General features: G+C 43.2%; 2 protein-coding genes across 2 annotated transcripts; one reads left to right on the top strand and one right to left on the bottom strand.

Annotated features, from left to right (window-relative positions):
• Window positions 1–940: 940 nt before the first annotated feature.
• On the top strand, window positions 941–6,324 carry LOC129357002 (RNA-binding protein MEX3A-like). The gene is made up of 2 exons (XM_055026529.1): window positions 941–1,445; window positions 3,994–6,324. Exons 1-2 carry the CDS (start codon window positions 1,016–1,018, stop codon window positions 5,139–5,141), a joined length of 1,578 nt encoding a protein of 525 aa, XP_054882504.1. The 5' UTR covers window positions 941–1,015; the 3' UTR covers window positions 5,142–6,324.
• A 6,687-nt stretch (window positions 6,325–13,011) lies between these two features.
• Window positions 13,012–23,318, bottom strand: LOC129357000 (ras-related protein Rab-11A-like). The gene is made up of 5 exons (XM_055026528.1): window positions 23,033–23,318; window positions 19,074–19,269; window positions 18,574–18,767; window positions 17,361–17,441; window positions 13,012–13,238 (listed from the first exon to the last, which is right to left on the bottom strand). The coding sequence occupies exons 1-5, from the start codon at window positions 23,070–23,072 to the stop codon at window positions 13,099–13,101; spliced, it is 651 nt and encodes a 216-aa protein (XP_054882503.1). The 5' UTR covers window positions 23,073–23,318; the 3' UTR covers window positions 13,012–13,098.
• Window positions 23,319–24,650: the final 1,332 nt, after the last annotated feature.

Below are 24,650 nucleotides of genomic sequence, written 5' to 3'. Positions count from 1 at the left end.
GAGCTGCTGCAAAACCTTTTTTTTTTTTTTTCCAAACGGGAAATGTGTGAGGGCTTTTACTGATGCCCCACTCCACCCACCACATCCACATCCACCCCCCCACCGCATAAGGTCTGCAACGCCTGTCTGACAACTCCCTTTCTCTTCACGCACAGCCCCCCACGCCCCCGCCCCCCGGCCCAGACACCCGCTCTGCCGCCTATACATAACATCCTGATGCGCAGCGCGGTGACCTGCCGCAAAGCACACAGAGGTGGGCGGACCCCCCCCCCCCCCCTCATCCCTCCAACCTCATTCTGCTTTTTCTTTCTCTATAAAATCGCCACTAACTCCTCACTCCTAAATCCCCACTCTTCCCTGTGTGCGCGCGGAAGCTGCTGCTGATTTCCACCCCACCACCATCATCATCTTCATCATCATCGTGGAGTTGACATCATCTTTTTCTCCAGCAGATGACCATGTGCGCGCTTGCTCTTGCAACCTTTAAGTGACTGTTTACATCCCGGATGGCTTCTTCTTCTTACATAAGTCACCAAAAATATAAATATGCAGCTCGCTGCGCTGCCGCAGCTCCGCAGCGCGGCTGCGTTTCTGCGCCTGCATGCGGCGCAGGAGGCGAGCTGAACGCTTCCTCCTTCCTGCACAGGAGATGGGCTGGATGTGGGCCGCCACATGCTGGCGAACCTGAGACGGAATTGTACGGAGGGAGGGAGGGAGGCTCGTTTTTTGTCTCACTGAGGACGGAGGGAGGAGAGGAGAGGAGGAGGGGGGGTCGGTGTAAAACCAGACTGGGTGGAGCAACGCATCGGGCCGACCCATCCACCGAGCAGACGGCCGGAGCTCCGTACTGTACCGAGAGTCTGGCGGATGGAGAGAGATGGGGGGCGGTCTGTGGGAGGGACTAGCGCAAAGAGGGAAGGAGGAGGGGTAAGGAGGAGGAGGAGGAGGAGGCGGCACGGTGCTGTTTCTCCAGTCTCTTTCCCCTGTCTTTGTCTCACACACTCTTTTGTTAGCCATGCCTAGCCTGCTGGTTCTAGCAGGGATCATGGAGAAAAATGGGGGCTACGGCGGGGATCTGGCCGGCTCCGGCTTCGGCGGCGAAGGTCTCCTCGTGGCGCCCGACGAGGAGGAGGACGACTCCCGCGCCCTCAGGGTCGCGCTCGGCCAGTTGTCGCTGCTGGGGCTCGGAGAAGGCGAGGACGGCGGCGGCGGAGCCCCGACAACAGGAGTGCAGGACCGGAGCAACAATAACAACAACAACCACCACCACAACCACGCCAACAGCGTCGGGGGCGGCGGGGACGCGGCCATCCTGCAGGGGAAGAGCAAGTTGTGCGCCCTGTACGACAGCTCCTCAGCAGAGACTAAAGGACGAGGCTGCAACATAACAGAATGCGTCCCGGTGCCCAGCTCCGAACATGTGGCCGAGATAGTGGGGAGGCAAGGTAAACCGCAGCCCGCTCGTTATTTCCCTACAAACTTCCTGCTTTTCTCCCCCTCAGACAGGCTGCATGCCTCCCTGAGCGCTCGCTTGTTGTTCTCCAACTGTTACCTGGTGTTATTTGACAAAGAAAAGGGAGTGGTGTGGGCTCCTTTTTTATAGCTACTCCTCAGAGGCATCAGCCTCCCACTTTTTCTTTTTCCGCTTCAAATGTTTCAAGTTCTCATCTTTCCACAGAAACCATCCGCTCGCCCGTTTTGCGCTCATTTCTCGCTCTTTTTGAGCGCATTTGCGCAGAGGGAAGGGGGCGGAGAGGGTGGGAAACACTGGGAGAAAGCTCCCTTCCCTCCTGGGCGAATGATTCCACATCCACGCCATCAATGTCAGCGCGCAGACACGCGCTGTGGAGCAGGAGAGCGCTGCTTCCTTTGTCGTCTGAGACGCGCCAGACTGTTCAAAAAAAAAAAAAAAAAAAAGAAAAAAACATGCAACTGGCGAGGAGGGGGGCGTCTTTTAGTCTCAACCCAACAACATCACCAAATATTAGTCATCTGGCCTTAAAAAGTGCTGGATGTTTCAACCCCCTCGTTTTTATTGCCCAGCTTGTTGTTTACGTTGCGCACTGGCCCAGTGACACAATTGGACAAAGGAAGCGTGGTCACCTTGTTGTTGTTTCTTTGCTCTTCACATCAGACAGTTGGAAAGTTTAGATCCCAAAAGCAGGTTGAGATAAAATTTTCCTGTTTTTCTTTTCCTGCTGAACAAAGAGTGGAAGATGAGTGACGACAGCTGTCAAAGGTGTGTGTCTGGGGTGGGGTGCGATCTAACAGGAGGAGGGGGGGCATTGATTTGGGGAACCCAGCCAGAAGTTGCATCAGTATTTTTTGCAGAAGTTTCTGCAGACAAGCCTGAAGAATGGGCAGGGGAGTGTTTTCTGTATTGATTGGAGGGGGTGCTGCCCTGATGGGCAGAGGAAGTGGAAGCTGAATGGTCTGGCGGTGCCTTGGAGCCCCGTTTGGGTGCACACCCTCCAAGCCACATGGCTGTCTGTCAGGCTGGGGAGCCAGAGGGGGGCTGGGCTCTGAGCAGGCACAAAGACTGCAGGGTGGGTGAGGTTCCGTAGGTAAAATCCAGCTTTACCTCAAACCAGACGTCCGTAACCATCAGGGTTCCAGAGGAGCTGCTTTTGCAGACTGCCCAACCCCCGCTGCATTACATTTTGTGGATTCGGTGCTGCTGAGTGCCCCTTGTTTCCCTCTGCGACTCCCACTCTCCACTCTGAAGTGTTGGTTTTGGATTTTAATGGGATAACTGTTGACGGACAGAGAGGACCAGCGATTGGGGTGGTTTACGTCTAATTTGGAGGGAACTGAGGTGAGCCTGCTTTGCTTTGGTTGGCTCTATGGTCACACCCCCCTACTCTGTCTGGGTAAAGCTGGAGCTTCCTGTCATGAAGGGATGATTATTTTTCTCTCCTGTCAGCCGATGCTCTTGCAGCCTCCTCTCCTCTGATGAAGCATGGCTTTGTTTTGAATCACCTTGTTCACTACAGTTTAGCAGAATGAGTGTGAATCTGTCTCCTGTGACCTTAATTCTGCTCTTGATTAATTCATCCTTGCCTGTTTTATTTATTGATAATCCTTTAATTAAGAGACTAATGTGTACTTGTTCAAATTTAGGATGTAGTTTGGGAAAGGGAATTGAATAGTTCCTTAAGCCCCTGTGTCATGAGCGGGTTTATTAGCCTAATGCTGTGCTGTGGCCTTAGAGGGCATTTTCAGAATTGGGGCACGAGTTGCTCTAACCCCTCTGAGTATCACCACCATCCCTCGCTCCGTACTGCCGCTTCCCGGAAAGTGACTGTTCCTGAGCGAAGTGGGTCTGTGTGGCGGCGTTAGAAAGTAGACGTTTCGCCGGTTAGCGATGATTTTACCGGGTTAGCCAGAGAGTTGGACCGGCCTCCTTGAAGCATGTTACAGTGAACACGGGAGCCCACCTTAACGAGGAGCGAACACGCGCAGGACTGCTGACGTTTCTTGACCTGGCAATCCATCCAGAAACGACGCATGTCCTGCTCTGTCCTCCCACAAGGTCAGGGATTCTAATGAAAGAACATTGCCCTGCGCTCACTCAGATCAGGATGCTGTCTTAAAAGCACTTCATAGGGTAAGCTCATAAACAAGGATCGAAAACAGGCAGATGTGGAGACAGAAACGACGTGGCTGTGGGTTGACAGCGTCGCAGGTTCAAGGAGAGGTCAGCAATGTAGCTAAAGTGTGAAGTTCACCAAATCCGCCACGTTTGTGCAGATTGACGCTTCTCCATGTTCTCCTTGGTGAGCTGTAATTCAGAGCAACAATACTGTGGAGCCAGAGACCTCATAAATCATGGTAATTAGTCTGAATATCGTTTGCTGGTGAAACATTAATAAGTGGAAGCAGTCAACAGGAGCAACACAACTAAATTAGATGGATTTCCACCAGTTATCCTTTAACATAATTATCAGGAAAGTCTTGTTGGCTTGCTTAAAAATCTCTGAAATGTCTTTTCAGGTTGCAAAATAAAAGCTCTGCGAGCCAAGACCAACACCTACATCAAGACCCCCGTTCGAGGAGAGGAGCCTGTGTTTTTAATCACCGGCCGGAAGGAAGACGTTGCACTGGCCCGCCGTGAAATCATCTCTGCTGCAGAGCACTTCTCCATGCTCCGCGCCTCCCGCAACAAGCTGGGGGTGTCCTTCAGCGGCTCCCCGCCCACGCCTCTGCCGGGTCAGACCACCATTCAGGTGAGAGTGCCATACCGCGTTGTGGGGCTGGTAGTGGGGCCTAAGGGCTCCACCATTAAGCGCATCCAGCAGCAGACCTGCACGTACATCGTGACCCCGAGCCGAGACCGTGACCCCGTCTTCGAGATCACGGGTTCCCCGAGCAACGCTGAGCGCGCCCGCGAGGAGATCGAAGCGCACATCGCCTTCCGAACAGGAGGCCTGCATGACCACAACAACGAGAACGACTGTCTGGGGCCCAACGGTGGAAGTAGCCCGGCGGGCAGCACCGGCGGTCTGGAGAGCCGGCTACAGCAGGTGTGGGGGCTGCAGGGGGGCCAGCGCAAGCCTCTCACCAGCAGCTACCGCCAGAACTTCTCAGATGCCATGGTTGGAGGCGGGAGCGGAGGAGGAGGAGGAGAGGGAGGGGGGATCTACAACAAGAGCAACTTCTCCAGCTCCGGAGAGAAACCTTGCTCGTATTTTGGATCTGAGGGCACCCAGGGCTGGGGGGACCCTGACTACCCCAAACAGGTGTCCTTTTACACCCAGCAGCGCTCCAAAAGCTTCGGTGGCCTCCCGCTGCCCCTGACCAGACTCTCTCCTGGGTTACCGGAGCCCTGCGGAGGCGGGACCCCCAACAACTCAGTCACCAGCATCGTGTCCGGCTCGCCTCACGCCCAGGCTCGCCGCGCCCACAGCGAGCCCGCCTCGGCCGGGGACGGCTTCCCGGGCCGCCTGCCGGTGCCGGACTCTCCGCCGGCCACCGTGCGGGACTGCATGACCTGCTTCGAGAGCAAAGTGACGGCTGCCTTGGTGCCCTGTGGCCACAACCTGTTCTGCATGGAGTGCGCCATCCGAATCTGTGAGCTGAACCACCCGGAGTGCCCGGTGTGCCACACCCAGGTCACTCAGGCCATCCGGATATTCTCCTAAAGAACCACGTCCGTTTTATCCTTAGTTTCCTCAGTGTTTCTTCAATAATTATTTACTGTTCTTATGATTACTATTATTATTATCATTATTATTATATACGTTTTTGTTTTTCAGAAAATTTAAAAACAATCAAGCAGATATTTTAGAAGGCCTGCTTGCTTTACTAAAAAGTATAAGAAATATTTTTAAGTTTTTCTTTTTATATATATATGCATATATATTTTATAAAAGTTTTGTTTATAAGAGAAGTATAGTACCTTGCATTTTCAGTTTTTTGACTGCTGCTGTTTTTCATTCATGAATCTCAGTGTAGGCAGAGGTAGACAGTAATGTGAACATTTTATTCTTCGATTATTTTTTTTTTTTTTTTACCTTAAAGTGGGTTTTACTGAAGGAAACAGATGATTGATGAGGAACCCAATCTGCACTTGACTGACCTACAAAGTCAAAGTTGTTACTAGAAGGAATAAAAAAATAACTTATTGCACCTTACAATCATCTTGGTCTAAAACAGGATTGTTAAAATCGTACCTAGAGAAATTCAAAAGCAGCAGATGTGAAGTTAAACTCGACGTTTTCAGTTAAACTGTGATTGTGGGTTCGGATAATTGGTCCAAAGTATTTTGGCTAAAGGATAAAAGCGTATGGGTTCGTTCCAGTCAGGATCCATACAGAAAGAGATGAAGCAAATCTTTATTTCATTAAAAAACAGATTTAAAAGGGATAGGATTTTAATTATTTATAGAAACTGCTTGAATTTTATGGATATTATTCAGAGAGGATGAGGGTTGCTGTAAAGGTGGGGATTCTCCGTCCGCTAGCCGTTGGTGACGCTCTGGTCACTGCAGTGTGTTGAAAAGACTCGGTGATGCTTTGCTGCTTGTGGCTCTTGAAAAGCATGTGGCTCCTCGGTTGGCTTAAAGCGCTGATTTAATTTGCGAGGCCAAAAAGCCTTGGAATCCATCCAGTTGGCCCCTTTTTGATATTCCCCAAGGACTTGTCTCAAAGCCACCTTAACCACGCTTTTATTGTGTCGTGCGGTCGTTTGGCCGCGTCCGGCTAACAATGGAGGACGAGGCGGGAGCCCCCCTCTCGTGTCCTCGGAGAACCTTAAGATTGGACGGAAGCTGAATGAAACGTCTCCTGAATCAGCAGCAGCAGCAGCAGATTAAAGGAGCAGATACTGTAAACACAGAGTCCAGGGCTGGTAATCCTTTCTCCTGCGAGGGGCCTTCCGTCCCCCCCTGTAATTAGCAGAGCTGTACAGGAGCAGGTGTTTGGCGGCGCGCTGCGGATCTGACCCTGAGTTTGGAGGTCTCGCCTAGCCCCTTTCTTTCTCTCTTTTCTCTGGGAGTGGCTTTCATGCCTCCCTCCACCGGTGCTGCTGGCTTACAGTTGGACCGTTTGCTTTTGAGCCGTATTGTCTGCGCCTTCGGTGGCGGCCGGCGTGGGCCACGGAGCGCTCGGACACGGCCTGGATTCGCTCATTGATAATTAGGCAAATGGGTCGGTCCAGGTGCGGACCGTGCGGGGACTCTGGACCCCGGACCACTGAAGGGAGCTGGGCGAATAGGAAACCCCTCCTTTTCCCCCCTGCTCCTTTTCTTACCCAAACGGGGACAAGGAGAGGGGGTGCACTCTTTTGTCCCAAAACACACATGGACACAGAAAGACACTAGCCGCATTGGCAGCCGTGAAATAAAATGGAGGTTTAGGAGAGACATTCATAATCCAGTTACCTGGAATATTTATTCCAGTTGATGAAAAGCAAAGCGTTTAGTGATCATATCACAGGGGGCCCGTGTTAATCCCCTCTTTGGGTGCCATCTGTGGGACAGTTTCTACTGTAAGGGGCATTCCATGACTGGCCCTTCGCCTCCAACGGCCCCGGCCCCCAACCCGCGTTACTTTCACAATGAAATCAGACTATTGTAATTGACAGGAAGGCAGAGGAAACGCCCCATTTAACCAGCACTCATGCTGAATCAAATTACACACCGCTGCGTCTGCCTTAGCCCCAGCCTGGGGATTTCTGAGGGCTAGAGCAATGGATCGGGGGGCTGGGGGATTAAAGCTGTTGAATGATGGGAGGGAGTAAGGGAGGAGTATACTTCAAGACAAAAAAAAAAAAAAAAAAAAAAAGAAAGAAAAAAAAGGAGCAAAAAACCCCTGCAGACCGAGCAGCTCTGCTGATCAGCAGGTCTTTGAGCGAGTGTTGAGCTGCTGTCACATGTGGGTCGGCACCGGCGACCCAGCAGGCCTGAATAATTTGGGGGTCTCCTTTTAACAAAACAAATCCAGTCTTCAGGGCCAAAAAGCCCCTTCTCTAAAGGAAAAACAAAATGAAGGCGAAGGAGAAGTGACCGCTGGCATGGTTGCAGCGAGAGCACCGGACTGACATCGAAAGTTCCCAGAAATCTGTGAGGAGGACTGAGTTTTAGCGAAGGAGGAATTGCACAGAGGTCTGGCCGAAGCTTTCAGCGTCACAACGAGGCGGGGGCGACCCCCGCTCTTTGAACTTAGTATTTTTTTGTTTGTTTTATTTCTGCCTTAATGTTTTTTATGGAATATTGCCATTGCTTTGGCTGACAAGGTAGCAACTTTGGCCTTTTGATACAGTACCACTCCCCAATAACCAACTTTGTAAAGAAGTTATTTTTGGAAAAGAAGAATGTGAATCAAACCGCTCGGGTGGGGATTAGGGGGGACTCTGGACATTAGGCTCTTTAAAACACATGACTTAAAGAAAAAAAAAAAGAATAAAGCACCTTATAAAACACGCGCATCTGATTAATACCAAACCGACCGCTGATGGTGAAATCTATCTCACAATCTGAAAGACACGCACATAAGGATTCCCTATCATTTTTTTTCTTGTGTGGTTTGGTGATTCTTGTGCTCAGTAGTGACAATTTGGGAGCTCTCATCATTTTTCCCCTCTTTTCAGTTTTGCACTGGTTTAACAAAGATGTCTTATTGGAGGTTCTCCCGGTTTAGACGCTGTAAGTTAAGGAGTGTTCTTCGTGTGAAGGCACCGTGTTGTAAATATGCTGTGTGTTTCAGCTAGGAAGAGCCAGACGCAGGCCCGCCTAAAGTGAGTTTTTCATTATTTTTTAACAATCTCAAAGTGTCATCGTCGATGTTTTAGAATGAATTTAAAAAACAAGCTAGGAGATAAAATGTTTATATGCGCCCTGTCACCCTTTTGACTATATTAGTATATTAGATAGATCCATACATGTAAGAAATATTATTTACCAAGTATGTCATCCAAATATAGATAAGCAGACACTACTATAAACAGTAAGAATGAATTTTATGAAGCCACTGATGTATCCAGTCTTAAGTAAATAGGCAAATATTTAAGAACTTTTAGCCCCTATAGAAGAAATCAGTTTTTATTTATCAGGAAAGCAATAATAGGAGGATACTGGGAGTCAGCTCTTTGAATAATGTTCTGTTTAGAAACTGACCTTCGTTATTAGCATAATCCCACTTCATTTCTGTCTTTTAGTGACCTGAAAGTGTTGAACAGCTTCAGGGTTAGTTCGGGATTTTAATCATGTTTGTATCAATCATATTCAGGACTTTTATTTTGCTAAAGAGTCCGGCAAGGTTTACAGCTTCTGATGGACTGATGGCATGATGCCGTCGTTTTATCCTTATTTTGCACCGCAATGATTTATTTTTTTCTTTACTTTGAAAGAAAAGGTCAGATTTAACCAAAGAACAGAAGAGAGAGCTAACTTATTACATCGTTTTAACCAATCTAGCATAAAAATCTGCCTTTTTATTTGCAGTTACTGAACTAAGAAGTGATCCTACAGATTGAAAAACTCCCAAAAGTGAAATTAAACACCACTAGCAGACAGAACTGCCCAGAAATCAGGTTATGTTTGAGCCACTAAACGAGGACTTTTGACTAAACTGAAACCAGATTGAGATCAAATCCAAACTTCAGACTCATTATGACGAGTTTTTTAAATATTCTGTATTTAACTTACTCTTAAGTTCACCTGCATGATACTCAAAACTATTACAATAGGTAAGATTTATCAAGAAGAAACTCATAAAAGGATCCAGCAGCCTGATATCTAAAGTGTATAAAAGCTTTAAGACCTTAAAGAGAACATCAGTTTAAAATCATATATTTACTGTGTAGTTTAACTGATTGAAACATAGTTTAACTCCTAAGAATATAAGTTTCATTTGTCCAGCTCACCTGGAGTACGGACTTCCTGCGGAGAAACAGAGGGTGGGACAACTCAGTGATACATTATGTTTGTGTTAGTATTATTTACTATATTGTATTAAGGTTGCTATTATAGTAAAAAGTAGATGTTTTTCTTCTCTTAATATCAAAAAGGTCTTTATGCATTTCTGTAGAAGCCCTTTTAAAGGAGTGATAGGAAATCCTTATTTTTCAATGGATGCACTTAAGCAATTCTACCAACCTGTCAGTCACACATTGAACAAGCAATGCATTTGAATGTAAAAAGAAAAAAAAAAAATGGGGGAAAAATAAACTAATGCACCCTTTTTTATTTTTCACAATTTACAAGTGAGCTTTAAGTTAGTTTTTTTGGAAGGAATTTGCAACAGGTTTTCGACGTAGTCTATATTTGAGTTCTTCCACATGCATTTATAGAAAGTAACTTAAAAATGAATAAAAAAACATATTACAGTTTTTCAGATCTATTTTGCTAACATGGGTTATTATTTCATAGAAAGCAGAGGAAAAAAGTCAGTATCTGGATGTTATTTATGGAAATGAAGCAACGTATTTATGAGTAACCTCAAGACATTTGTTTTTTAATTAAAATGACAAGAAGTTAATATATTTCTAAACACAGGAAAGTCAGTTTCTACTAATAAATAACTAAAGGAGAAGTTTTATTTATGAACGTTATGGACACTTTGCCCACGTGCTTCACAGTGGATGAAGTAGGTGGGAAGGAGTTTCCCCATAGCTGAAATTTTAACTTCATACATGCACTACTGCAACATCAGTGCATTAACAACGAAAGAACTACAGAAAATAATAGATTTTTAGAATTTGGAGATATTTTAGTCACAGAGCATCGATTTTGTGCCTCAACTCTATTTTTTCTTGCATCAGCATTCTTTGTGCAGTGCTGCTTGCTGTAACCCCCGCCCTTCCCAACCCCATGTTACTGACTGAACATTATTACTCATTTCCTCTGTAATCTAAACTCGCTTTTTTCTTATCAAAATGTAAGAAGAAAAACTGCAATGCTTGGAGTGAATGAGGCAGCTGTGACCCTCTCGCCCAGCAGGGCCACACACACACACACACACACACACACACACACACACACACACCACACACACACACACACACCACACACACACACACACACACACCACACACACACACACACACACACACAACTTGTAAACACCTTCATTCACACATTTCTTACATCCACAACTCAGTCTGATCGATCCATGGCAACGGAGCGTGATCGGCTTAAAAAAAAAGCCTTTTTGATCGACTTTTCCTGATGCGTTAATTAGGTGAAGTGCAAGTTGAGGAGGAGCCAGCGCACTGTGTAGATCTGTGTAACTAAATGCAAACACACACACACAAACACTCCAGATTCATTACCGTACTAGTTTGCATGTATATTGTATGTCACTTAGCCAGGAGAAGGGGCGGCGGCACGTTCGCCCCGTTTCTTCGCTGTAGATTATCATAGTTGGAGTCTCTTTAGAAAAGCCGAAGGAGTTTGGAGCCAGACGGAGACCATTTCAGTCCCCCGCACCAATGTCTGACCTCTCACTTAGAAAATGTGTTACGCTGCAAAAAAATAGCTTCCATTTGTACAAGAGACGAAACTTCTTCAGCCCGAAACGGATCAAATGCGTCCCAAACTCAGAGAGCACGGTTTTCCCGCTGCGTGTGAACGGTTGGGGACCGGCATGGCGCTCGCTGGTGAAACTCCGCCCTTTTCCAAAGAGGCCGATGCAGTCTGACAGTTTGTCTTCGGTAGCGTTTCCAATTTTTCCAGCACAGTAGGTGTTTCATACCGGTCTAATAGTGGTTGTAGTGCATTAGTTGTTTGGGGCCGGCAGCAGCCGCGTCCGGTTCTGGTTTCTCTGTGGACAGTGAGGGAGGCGTCGCCGCTGCGGCCCTCTGGGGAGGATCATTGATGGATGGGAAAAAAAAAAATTAAAAAAAAAAAAATATCTGAACTCTGTTACAGTGTGCCATGCCCTCACAAGGCAGGAAATATTGCAGGTTTATTTCTTAGCACATGTTTTTTTGTGAATTACATTTTTGGACATTTTTATTATGATTATTATAATTATTATTGTATCTGCGCCATGTTAGTTCTGGTTCTTTGTTATTTTTTCAAGATTCAAAATGTATTGTAAATGTTTCTAATAAAACAAAAGGAAATGATTTCCAGTTTAAGCAGATTGTGTTTTTTTCCCTGAGAGTTTTGATGGCTAGATTGATCTGTAGATGATGACTTAATATTTAATAATCAGTAATCAGAGGAAAAATATCAGCCTTCAGCACTTTGCAAACATCTTAAATTACACTGGACATTAGACGGTATGATAGTCAATAATGAGCTGGTTGTTTTTAAAACTGGAGACACATAAAAGATGAGCTATAACAAATCTGATTTATTTATTTATACATGTGCAGTCCAAATATACATACAACAAAATAAAGGCTTAAAAATGTCGACCTACACCCCAGTTTAAGACTCGTGCTGATGTGGAAATAAACACCCTGTGTGTCTAACTTGGATTAAATCAAGCCCCTCCCTCCCTCCTCTATTCCACCATCAGACGCTAACAAACGCGGCCCTGGCTCCCGAACACAACCCCCACCGATCGGACAGGAAATAAACGAGTGAAAGTGAGGGCAGACCTCAGGGGGATCCCAGAAGGCAGAGACGTCTTCCAGTTACATACAGCAGAGAGCAGAGCCAGAGAGGAGTAGGTGAGCAGGCAGCGGAGGATTTCATTTACAGTAAAACAAGCCATCACTGTACATCAGAGACCACAGGGGCAGGGCAGGGCTGAGTGGCCTCACTATCTCATCCCCTGAAACCTAATCCATCCATCCATCCATTCATTCATCCGTCCCAGCTAGCGGGCAGCTTGTCCGCGATTTTAAACCACATCTTTCCCCCCGTTGCCGCTGCGCAGCGAGGCTTCAGGGGAGAAAAGGTGAAACGGTCAGGATGGGAGCTGACATGCTCTACAGTTAACCCATCCAGCAGCGGCGGCGGGCGCAGCCATCCCATCCCACTTAGAGTCAACGCTGCGCAGAGGCTGGCGGGCGCATGACTCATCGTCGGAGCACAAAGTGTGTGAAGAGTAAGAGAGGCGCCCAAACAAAGATCAAAAGCACTGAGAGAGAAGCTGCTTGTCACCGACAGGGAAGGATGGAGCCAAACTCCCGATTCCTTCATGGAAAGACTTGTTTTAAACGAAAGAAAACAATCAAAATAAGAGAAAATCCCTTTTTTCTGTGAAGCAGTTAGTGTGGGAAACCCTTTGGCCAAACAAGACAAGCGTTAATAAATATAAAGGAGGACATAATTTTCTAAATATTGCAGAAAACGAAGGGAAACAGCAGTGAGAGAGGACTGCTTTTCAGTCTTCTGGGAGTGGATTTTTACAGCCCACCTTCCCAGGAGTGAGAAACGGAAAGGAAGCCTGCAAAATCCGGCTTTTAAGGAGAGAAACTGCAGAAGAAGGAGAAAAAAGGGCCTGGTAGCATGTTCAGTTTCACATCAGAACCTGAATCCATGGTGATGATGCGGCTTCTTATAAAATCCCAACCCTCCCACATCACATCCTGTCCATCCTTCCTATCTACACAAACCAGCGGACACGTCCCTCTACCCGTCAGCGCCTCCGTCTGTCCCTCCGGCGCTGCGCTGAGACGAAGGAGGAGGTCAGTGGCGAGGTCTCAGTTGTTCTGGCAGCAGGCGCCCTTACTGGACGAGCTCTGGGTGGGCTCCACCGTGATGGGAACCACGTTGGAGGCCGGAGAGAAGTCCGAGTTGCCCTGGCCCGTCATCTGCCTCTGGGACACGATGTGGTAGATGGCTGCGGAGGACAGAGGGCGGTGAGAGACGGGACAGACAGCGGGACATTTTGGGATCAGGACGGTTGTCTCCAGACTCCAGACGGATTCCTCCGTCCTGAACCGGCAACGCTCCGTCATGTGGAAGAATCCTCATTTCAACACGAAGCAGGTCATTAAATACATAAATACGTACAGAGTAATGCAAAAACAGACAGACTTCTTTTAGTTTTTCACCTCAACTTTGATGCAAGGCTGAGCAATAAATCAGTACACATCACGATAGATTCATCATCAATATCCGTAGTCAATACATGTCATTGAATATGCTATATTGTCACCTTCCTAATGGAATGGCAATTTTATTCCAAAGGTGACTTTTCTTGCCTAAATCCAAATTTTGACAAAAAAATAAGTAGCAATTTTTAGTTGTTGCCAAAATCGCATTTTCACACAATGACTAAGACCATTATATGAGGAAGCTGACAATAATCAATATACTTTTACCTTTTTTTGGCTAAATCATCTTTTAGCAAAAGAAAAAAAAGTGGGTGGGAGTGTGATGATTTTTGAAAAAGTAAAATAAATCACTTTATTTAAGGAAAGTGATGATATAGAATATTCACTGAACTTTGAACCCGAACCGCGCAGCATTCGGAGATGTAGGAAAGCATTTGGCTGTTGAACCTTGTAAGTCAGGTTGGTGGCATCAACTAACTCTAGCAACAACCTGCTGAGTAACTTGTCATAACTGCGTAAAAATGAAAAAAAAAAAAAACTGTGGATGAAACCAGTTTTATCCACAGGTCACCAGTTCCGCAGCATCTCAAATATTTAAAACTAATAAACAATTAACGATAGACAATTATTTCATATCGATTGATATAAAATGTTAAAACAAGATAAGATTTTCAGCCCTGTTGTCCAGACCTAATTTGATGTTTTAATGAAAGAAGCACATAAACTTCAACTCAATTTGCTTTATTTTGAAAATAAAAATCTCTAAACTGTTGCATCCATTTGTACTCAACCCCCTTTTCTCTGACACTCCAAATTAAAGTCAAATTGTAAATTTTGTTATATTTCTTTCGACTGTGACAAACGAACCAAACCATTTGAAAAACCTGTTTCGCTCCTCACCTCTGGGGGCGCTGCGGCAAGAACCACTGAAGTAAACGACACAAAAACCTCTAATGACGACACTGAGCGCAACTTCCTTCTTCACCAAATGTAAACTAAAGTCAGATGTTAATGGATGTAGGATTTATCTTGTGCATTTCTTCTTGGTTCCTTTTACCCAGAATGCCCTCTGTTGTAGTCCACTTCCTGTCGCCACTCCGTTTGCATTTAATTGTGGCTTAATTTAATCATAACAAGAAGAAATGCCAAAGAAATCCATTTTATGGATCATCAGCAGTAATGTGCTACTGTGAGAGAAAACCAAACTAACACCATGAAACATGGTGGAGGCAGCATCATGCTGTGGGGAGGATTTTCTTTAAAAGTGACATGAAAGCTAATCAGGTAAGATTCCAAAAGGATGACCCCAACCTGAACTGTGCTGGATGGTTCAGATCAAAGCATTTGTATGTGTTTTGGTGGTCCAGTCAAAGTCCACGCCAAAATTTAACTGTAAATTTCTGAAAGCAATTGGAAATGGATATATTAACACTTTCCCTATCCAGACTCACTGAGCATGTATCATTTTTCTTCCACTCACAGTTGGTCAATTAATCTGATATGTTGCGTTTGTTGTAAAAGAAGCAGCTAAACGCGGCAAAACAACAAACTGAAATCGTCCGATGCCGGTGACCGAGCTGAGAAGAAACTAAAACACTCCCACCAATGGGCTGTCTGTGAACCAACCACTGGACGTCTCATCGTCAGACTAAATGGAAAAGGCCAGAGCAGAATGCTGCACATTAAGACAGTTTGCTTAATTGCTGAAGAGCCGCTGCCCTTTAATCTCGTTAAAAAGCCGGCATCATTTACACAGTAGTTAGTACAGTTTACACTCTTTTTCCCCTACAAAAGTCCTAGCAGGCAGCTTTGCCTGTTTTCCCTGTGTGAGCCGAATGATTAATATATTTTGAAGGGCAACTTTGTTTACAGAGACTTCATAATCCATTTTACTTGTTTTTGGTTTATTTAGTTTGGATATTTAAAATGTCTTCCAGTTTCAGTGTTAAATGAAAATGAATTTATTTATCCTTGAGAGCACTCGTATGAACTTCCATTATTATGACATCTTCATGCTAGTATCATTTCAAAATGCTCCAAAGTTGATTTTAGTCTGCTTAATTTTTTTTTGTAAAATTCTATTAGATTTTTTTCCTTAGGGAAAAATGGCTAAGCTAGCCAAATACGGGTAATTTAAGTTACAGAATGTTATGCACAAACCTGTTTTTGTTTAAATATAAATTGATGAATTTGATGAAGTACGGAACATTATAGAATTGTTTTAAATATTAGCGCTCGGATGAGGTGGATTATTTCACAAAACTGCAACAAAAAAAAATCATTTTTACATCACAAGAGTCACATGATCAACAACTGGATGTTGCTACTGGTGCAAACCAGGAAGAAGACAGGAAGTAGTTTGAGGATGACGACGCGGCATGTTTTCTAATTATTTATAGTTTGAACAAACTTATTCACGAATGATTATGATTATTTTTATCTAATGTAAACACCACAATGTGCAAAATTGTCCTTTTTAAACATTGGTATAATATACACAAAGTTTTCCGCACATTGTAATAGAAACTGAGCTACTATTAGTCAACAATTGTCTGAAAACGACAATATTACTTATCGCAATAATTTCTGGGACAATGTATTGCCCAGCAAAACTTGTTATTTTGACAGGTAGGCTTGTTACCAAGAAATAAATCAATTAATTTTATGATGAATTAAAACAAACTCAATAATTTTCATTTTTTTCTCTATTAAAAACTGGGTGTTAAAGTCTTCAGTCTTGTGCTTTGGCCTTTTTCTGAAAGACAATTTTCTTTACAGAGACTAAATTATTTATTTTATTTGTTGTTTCTGTTATTTTATTTGTTTTAAATATTTGAAATTTTTTCCAGCTGCAGTGTTAAATGTAAATTTTATTGATCTTTGAGATCGTGTTCTTGCATTGTTATTATTTCCATTCTATTACTTGGAAATGGTCTCGAAACAACAATATGATCATTTATTGCAACAATTTCTGGGAAAATGTTATTATCCAGGAAGCCGTGTTGTTGTGACACATCTAGGTTTACCCAGCTTTAGTTGGTTTGAATTGTTCTCCAAGGCTGTGCAGCTCAAACTAACATATTTACATCGCTTAGTTGAACTGAGATTCGTTTGTTGACTCAACAGGAATCTGAAATTATCACCGACTCACTGCTGCATTCAGACACTTCTCCAAAGTTGTCCTGAAATAAAAGTCCGGTGTGAATCGAGGAAACTGTGAGAAGCATGACTCATCGCAGCATGACAGAACGGACAATAAGCCACCAGGACGACCCTCTCCACATCGCTACATGAGCCGTGGCGGCTCTGCGCCTTACTGGCTTGCAAATGCACTGCTTTTCCTGCCTTAATGGGCTAATTAGCAGCGCTAACTTGATGTTGGTTTGAAGTTTTTTTTTGAGAGTTAGAAATAAGAGATATGTCTGTGGTGTGGCCTGTGGCGGAATCACTGCTGGATCCAACATGGAGCTGAAGCAGCATACAAACAGCAGGTGCCACATGCAGACTGATTCAGGCTGGATTCCCCCTTCAGGCCACTCAGAGGTGATTTTGAAGTCACCAGTGTGGCCTTGAACCTCCTGAGGCGTCTGTGCAGAGACGCTTACGTCAGAAAACATGGACAAATCTTTATTTAGCCTCTGATTGGCTGCAGAAATTACTATTTTTTTTTAATTAAAAGGAAGATTCAGGAGGTTTTGCAACAGGATGAACATGAAGGATGGAGGCCAAGACCTGATTCAGTGGAATTTGCTGCCATCTAGTGGCTGAAGTGAGAAATTACATAATGCAACTGCTTAAGAGATGTTTCATCGTTGCTTAATAAACGGTTCTGACGATTCCTTTAATGTTGAATGTTTTTTACTGTTAAAATTTGGTTTGATTTCAGAGCAGGAAGTGGAACTCACCTGTAAGAATTGTCTGAAAAGCCAGCTCAACGTTGGAGGAGTCTAACGCAGACGTCTCCAGGAAAGACAAGCCGTTCTTCTCTGGAGAACACAAACACAGTACGTTACACACATATTAATACTCACTTTAAATTTACCCACAGATTCTGATCTACTGTCCCCACAGGGAACCATCTTGTTCTCCAAAAAACACAACAAACAGTTGTTGAAAGCCATGCAAAACTTTAGCTTTCCTTTATTAACATGAGGTGGATCAGCAGTGCGAGCCAACAGCTGATGAGTCATGCAGGACGTGTTGCTGCCCGGATGCTGAGCTGTTAGTATTCAGTCATTAGACTGTCACAGCAGCAGTCTTCAGTCAGAGGCCTCTTCAGATTTGTTGCGAGGCTGACTGCTACTGGATATCTTTCCTGCCCACAGCATCACCATCCAAAAAAAGATCTAACATGTATCAACAAGAACAAAATGCCGGTGTAGATGGAGGAGGATTGAAAACTGAAACATAAATATTAGGAAATCTGTATAAGTTCAACATCTTTGCAACTAACTGGTTGGATCGTTAGTGTGGATCATGATTGGATGGTATAATGTGTTAAAAATCAAGATACTCCTCATTTTATTTGAAATAATCTGAATAAAATCAGACAGAATGAAGCAGGAGGTTTGTTTCTGCCAACTGGCAGTGCTGCTTTGCATTGACGCTTCCAGGTTGGGATCATTATGTAAACAAGACATAAATTAGGTCAGTGGAATAAAGAAAGAAACAAACATTTCTACAAACAGCCACGTCTGACTCAGAGACGGCTTCTTTTATCCTCAAGGATTCTTTTTATGCTGCTCTGAATCAACAGGATTTGGGCCTTAACTTTCTGGCATTCAGCTCTGCCGAGTCTTTTATCAGCAAAGAAACCAGACAAGCTAAAAAAGAACAGATTTATACAAGTTACACCAATAATCTGCTAAAACATGTTTTACTTTGATGCTTTTGAAGTGAGAATAGTTTGATTCCTCAAAATAACTCTAAAGATGACTCAGACTGCTGCTTTCAGGGAAGACGAGGCCCAAACAGAACCAGGTCAAACTGATACTATTATTTTCAGTATCGGTGATGGAGCCTAATGAGCTGGCAGAATAAAGTCTAATCGGGTTTTAATGAGCTTCTTATCAGGCTAAGCTAATGAGGAGCCAATAGAAGGTTGATGAGGCGGCGAACCTGCGAAGCCTTTGGCCTCGTCGGTGGGCACCGCCCTCAGGTGGCGCAGGTCGCTCTTGTTGCCCACCAACATGATGACGATGTTGCTGTCTGCGTGGTCCTGCAGCTCCTTCAGCCAGCGCTCTGCGTTTTCGTACGTCAGGTGCTTGGCGATGTCGTAGACCAGGAGCGCTCCCACGGCACCACGGTAGTACCTGGGGTCAGAGGGTCACAAGCACGGTCACTTCCTGTCACGCTGCTTGCTTCTGTATTATATTCTGACTTTTCTAGCAAATCTTTGACTTTTCAAACTCAGAAATTTCCTTGTTTTTCTAGAAACTTTTTGAGATGTTTTGGGTGGAAATTTGCCGGTGTACTTTATGGGAACATCTGTTTTTTGGTGTTTCACACAAACACAACGCAGCACCATCCATCTTCTTACATGCAGTTCTGTGTCTGTTTGCATGTCAGAGACAGATGAAGTCTGCAGAGAGCAGAGTGGACTGGATGAGGGAACTCACGCAGAAGTGATGGCTCTGTAGCGCTCCTGTCCAGCCGTGTCCCAGATCTGGGCCTTGATGGTCTTCCCCTCCACCTGGATGCTGCGCGTGGCGAACTCCACCCCGATGGTGCTCTTGCTCTCCAGGTTGAACTCGTTGCGAGTGAAGCGGGACAGCAGGTTACTCTTTCCTACGCCTGAATCGCCGATCAGCACCACTGCAGGGAAAACAGAAGCGTTAACGGACGGTGTTCTGTATTTTTCCGCTTCCTGGATGCTGCAGGTGAAAAAGAAAAAAGCAAAACCAAAAATAACAACCAGATTCAGAGGTTGAGAAACTCAGGAGGAAACTCCTTTCCATAACAACAAGAATGAAACTGATCATGTGATCATGTCTGGCAACACTGCAAACAATAAACAAGGTTATGAACGTTAAATTGCTGCTGTTTTTTTATACATTTAGGTTTTTATCATGCAACAACATGATGGACTTTGAGAGGTAGAGCATCAATGGGGTCAGTCATAGGGAAAAACTAAATTATACCTTTATGTTTTCTAAGAAAATTTATTAATTTATCAGTTTATAAAAAATAGAACATTTAAAGAAAAAGTTAATTTGATCTTTTTAGAGTTGAATCCTTGGACTCAACATAACCCAGTTCTCTGAGACTCACACAACTTTATTTAAATTAAAGATAATTTAATTAAACAACTGCAGGAAGAAACAGAATGTTTCATATAATAATCATCAACCTTTTCTAACCCTTCATGATCTAAAATTGTTCTTATGTGTGACATGATTCACATGTTCCTCACAAACGGCAGAACATGTGTGACCTGAAACATCTAATTATTTCATGAATAAATAATTCTGATAAATGATAGATTCTGGATTAATCACCAGAATTAAAACATTTAAAGTTACGCTAAAAATACTCAGAATTATAAATCAAAATGACAAAGGTGAAAATATAATTATGCATAGAGCTAAAACAATATGTAAATAATTTAATTTAGAAACAAAATGTCAATAAAATAATAAATTTATGCTTTTTCTCATTAGACATTTGCATCCCTTCTCCATCACATTACACTTTATAAGAGTAATGAAGATTTATACATTATCATCAAAATATCACTGGATGAGAAAATCTCATTTTTAATCCATGAAGTCCTGTTAATGTTATGTAAGTTCAGTGTTTAAATTATGACATTTTCCAAAAACCAATATTTTATTGTTCATTTTATTGGTTCATAAGGCTTGAATTAAACAGATCCCATCTCAGAGTCTACGTTTTTACTCTGATCTGGATTGTGATAAATATAAAAACCACACAATAAAAAAATGTAATATCCATATTTGTTTATTTGAGCCATGTGACTGAACGATGGTGCTTTTAAATCTATGTATTTTAGCTGCTTGTTAATAGATTTATAGCATTAATATGTTTCATAAACATTCTGGGTTGAATTTAAATAATAACGATAGTGAAATATTTACTAATAGTTGAGTGACCAAGGATATTTAGTTGCCTGATTAGTTTTCACAGCTTATTATAAACAGTTACTCTGTAATAGACTATAGTACAGGAGAAGGAAGGAAACCAGAAGAGAATTAAAATATAAAACAGATATGGAGAATCTTTAGCATATTGATAAATATTGTCCAATTAAATAATAAATCACAGAGCCAGTTTTGTTTCGTCTCATCGTGTTGCTGTGAGGCGTCAATATCCATCCTGGATATTTGACAGTAAACTGAATCAGGCCAATGTTTCCCCCAGAAAACCTGCGAAGCCCGTGGAAGGAGGCGTCAGGCAATTATCCAGCGACCTGATGTGTTTTTCAGTTCAACAATGTTTAGTTGACTGGAAATTTAAATATATCACTAAGTTATTATGTTTTATTGGAAGACAATTAACAATACCTAAACACCAACTATAAAATTTGAAAAACATATTTTTTGAACTTCAGTTATTTCATCTAAATTAACAAGTCCAAATGTGTTGATCCTTTATCTGTGACTTGTCACTTTATTCACTTGAGTTATCAGTGTGTAGTTCAGTAAAGAGAAAGTGCTTATGCAGATAATAAAAAAATCTATTACAAATAAACTATGCTCAGCCTGGTGGGGAAAGCAAAGCCTGGTGGCCCGCCAGGCTCATGATACACTGAGGGAAATCCTGCAGGCAATATTAAAGACAGCTATTTCCACAGCAGTAAGGTGAGTCAGTATGTCTGAGGACCCATCACCCTGCAGTTGGGAAACAGGAAGTTGGTTTGGGAACGTTGAACCAACTGTCCACCATGTTTCTGCTTCGGTCTGAGTGGAGCTGCTTGTTCATTACTGAGCAACTTTAGTTTAGTTTATGTGGGAGTCATATGATGACAGTAAAACCATAATGTTCTGTTTCATCTCTCACAAAGGACTGTGGGTGGAAGAGAAAAAATCATTACACAACTGTTCCTCGGTCCAATACCACCAGACTGGTAGAGTCATAGCTCTGTTACACACCCAGCCACACACCTATTGTTGAGATCGTTTCTTTTTTTTTAAGCTGAAAGACAGGCCTTTGTCAGTTAATACAATTCTGCAGCCCGGCTGAATGAAAGCGAGTCTGTCTGCTCACTGAGATTAATGGACCGTCTGAAATCCCCTGATAGCACAAATATGGAAAGAAAGAAGGATAGTCATTACGTGTTCGATTTAAGAGGAGAAGTTTATATCCCCCAGCCTCTGAAAAGCAGTAAAAGAGGTTGAGCAGGACGGCTAACGTTCGAGATGCCTTAGTGACTCAGTAAGAGCTCACCCTGCTTGACTCACAAAAGGAGAACAAGGGCAACAATGTGAGCGCTTTCTAGATTCAAGCAAAACTGTGAACTGCAGCCGTTTGCTTATCAGGATCCCTGTACCACAGGTAGAGGTCCAGATTACTTTGGTCACATGAAAACCTGATTGAATCGCTTCTCTGCTTCGAGCCGGAGCGTCTCTGTGGACGCTCACCTGCATGCAGGTATTTCCAGTTTGACGACCTGCTCAACATTTTGACAAAAGGCTGCAAGCGAATCATCTCCAAGTGGCATTGAGGAGCTGTAACTGCTTCTACCATGGCTGCAACGATGGCGGCGCCTCCCCAGGTACTGCACCCTCACATCAGGTGAGGCAACGACTCAGCAGATTAGGCTGAATTACCTGGTGGATTATTGCTTAAACATGACAAATTAAAATCACCAGAAACAACAACAACAAAAAACATGTACTTTTTTGTTTTTATATTCTTTAAAACCATTATTATACTATGAAATAGTGTGATAAATACAATAAGCATTTAAAATCAAGTATTGGAATTCAAAGCATTCCTTTAATCATATCCTATTCAAATCAAATCAAAGCTGTATTTTTGTATTAGTTTAAGTTTTAAAGGATTGCGATCCTGAGCTAAAAAGATTATTATAAAATAAATCCTAGAAAGCTAAAATTATAACATGTTTTGCAGCCTGGATGTGAATTTGTCTGTCAGTCAATTCATACATCCAGGAATTCAGCAAAATCAATCAAACAGGATGGTACTTTTTATTTGATTTTTTTTTTACTGTTTAAAGTCAAATGGTACAACTTTTAAACTTTTACTACGAAACAAACTTGCCCCCCCCCTGAGAGAAGCTCGGGTCATGTGACTGTGACCCCTCACTGAACAACACCGCATCCCCAGGTGACTACGTCATCGCCCTGGAAGATGATAAACTCTGAAGCAAATGGTGCCTAAAGAGACACGTTAGAGTCCCAGGATCTGCCTTGCATGACCCGAGGACCCGCTGGTTTTATTTAATGACGTAAAGCGTTGAGGCTTTAACAGGTGTCCCAGCCTCTGGCTGTCAGGCGAACCGGTTTACGACACGACATCTCCGCGGTGGCATCAGATGACACAGGTGAAACTGACATTTAGCCAGCTAGCTAAAAGCGAAGAAACGACCACTCACCTTTAAAAAGGTAATCATATTCGTCCTCTTTGTGCGTCATAGTTTCTCTGCTTGAAGTCGAACAAACTTCGGGCGTATTTTAGTTACTTCGAAAACGACCGACAAAATCCTCCGTACTTTAGCCCTGCCCCGTTCTCACTCACACCACAGCGACGGAGAAAAATAACCCTAAGAGTACAAGAAAGTGAAGCAGCAGGTTTTAAATGTAATAAAGTGACAATAACATCCAGAAGAGAAGAAACTTCAGGGCTGTCTTCCTCTCCTTCCTACACTTGCCATTACCGAGCCTGCGACGTAACGTCAACACTAAACCCCGCCCTTCACGCTCTCTTAGTGGTCAATGGGGATTTGACAGTTGTTACTTGCCTCGACGTGATTGGTCAGCTGTGCTGTCGCTTGTGAGTCAGCTGCCAGTTGTTAACTTGTATGACATTGCGCAGCAACAGGTAAAGTATGGCAAGTAAAGTTGTCACATAGTAATTAGTAAATCCACAAAATAAACGGAAATGAATATTTAGATTGTTTAGCACTCCCTTGCCGTCTTTATTACAAGTAATATTTCATTCTTGTCGTAACGAACGTTATGGCTAATTATTTCCTATCAAAGTGAGTTGAGTGACAAAAAGTGTACTAAGATGTTGGATCACTGAAATATAATTTTACTCAAGCAGAAGTGGAGTTTAGTCATTGAAAACCCTACTCAAGTATGTGTAACAAAAGAATGAACCACTGAATAACTGTTTGATCATAATGTGCAATTCTCCATATGTTAAAAAGTGTGATAAAAAGTTAATTAATTACATCGTTCCATACATTTCCAATTCTACTTTTTAAAACCATTAAATCTTTGAAATCAATGTATAATGTGGTTATAAAGTTGTAATATTAATACACTGTTTACTCCATTCACTTCAAATAAGGGTTAAATCAGACTTTTTTGTCAACTTAAGTATATTAAACCTTATTTTATTGGAAATCAGCGCTAACTTAGATAGCGCTCATTCCTGATTGATTGGTATCGATGTCATGTTCGATTGAGAAAATAATTTTTATTAGATACTATAATTGCCTGCCATACCGGAACAAGCCTCAGGTGAGCGTGGAAAGCGCGAGACCCAGCTGGCACCCAGCGGGATCGTACATATGATCTGAGTGATACGTGTCACTGCTGCTCGTTGGTCCGGAGAGCATCAACTGAGCTCTGCAGGAGCAGAACAGGTGGAGTTTTACGGCTGATGTTCAACAGGAACAGGATGGTTCTTAAATCAAGATTAAACGTCAAAACAGACAAATAGTATTGCAACAGCTACAGCTACAACAGAGCTGTTCTCCACATTTCCATTTTATTTTAGCATATTTTATCACCGCTTTATTTGTTAATACATGTTTATTATTTTTTGCAATGTCTTTCATAAAACTCATATCATACACTTGTTTTTAAAAGTTTTATTCTGACTTTGTTCACTTCATGTGTTGTCTCTTCAAGAATAAATACTAAATACTTTTTGCTTCTTTAGTTAATTTCTAGCAAATATCTGGAATATTGAGTCAGTAGAGCTTGAAATGGTATTTGGGAATCCAACAGAAACTACATGATCTCATCTACATGTTCAGAAAC

Source organism: Poeciliopsis prolifica, unplaced genomic scaffold, assembly GCF_027474105.1.
Source record: "Poeciliopsis prolifica strain line A6 unplaced genomic scaffold, Auburn_PproV2 SCAFFOLD216, whole genome shotgun sequence".
NCBI classification, from domain to species: Eukaryota; Metazoa; Chordata; class Actinopteri; order Cyprinodontiformes; family Poeciliidae; genus Poeciliopsis; species Poeciliopsis prolifica.
The sequence above is the reverse complement of the archived record's forward strand: the minus strand, read 5'-3'. Positions and strand labels throughout refer to the sequence as shown.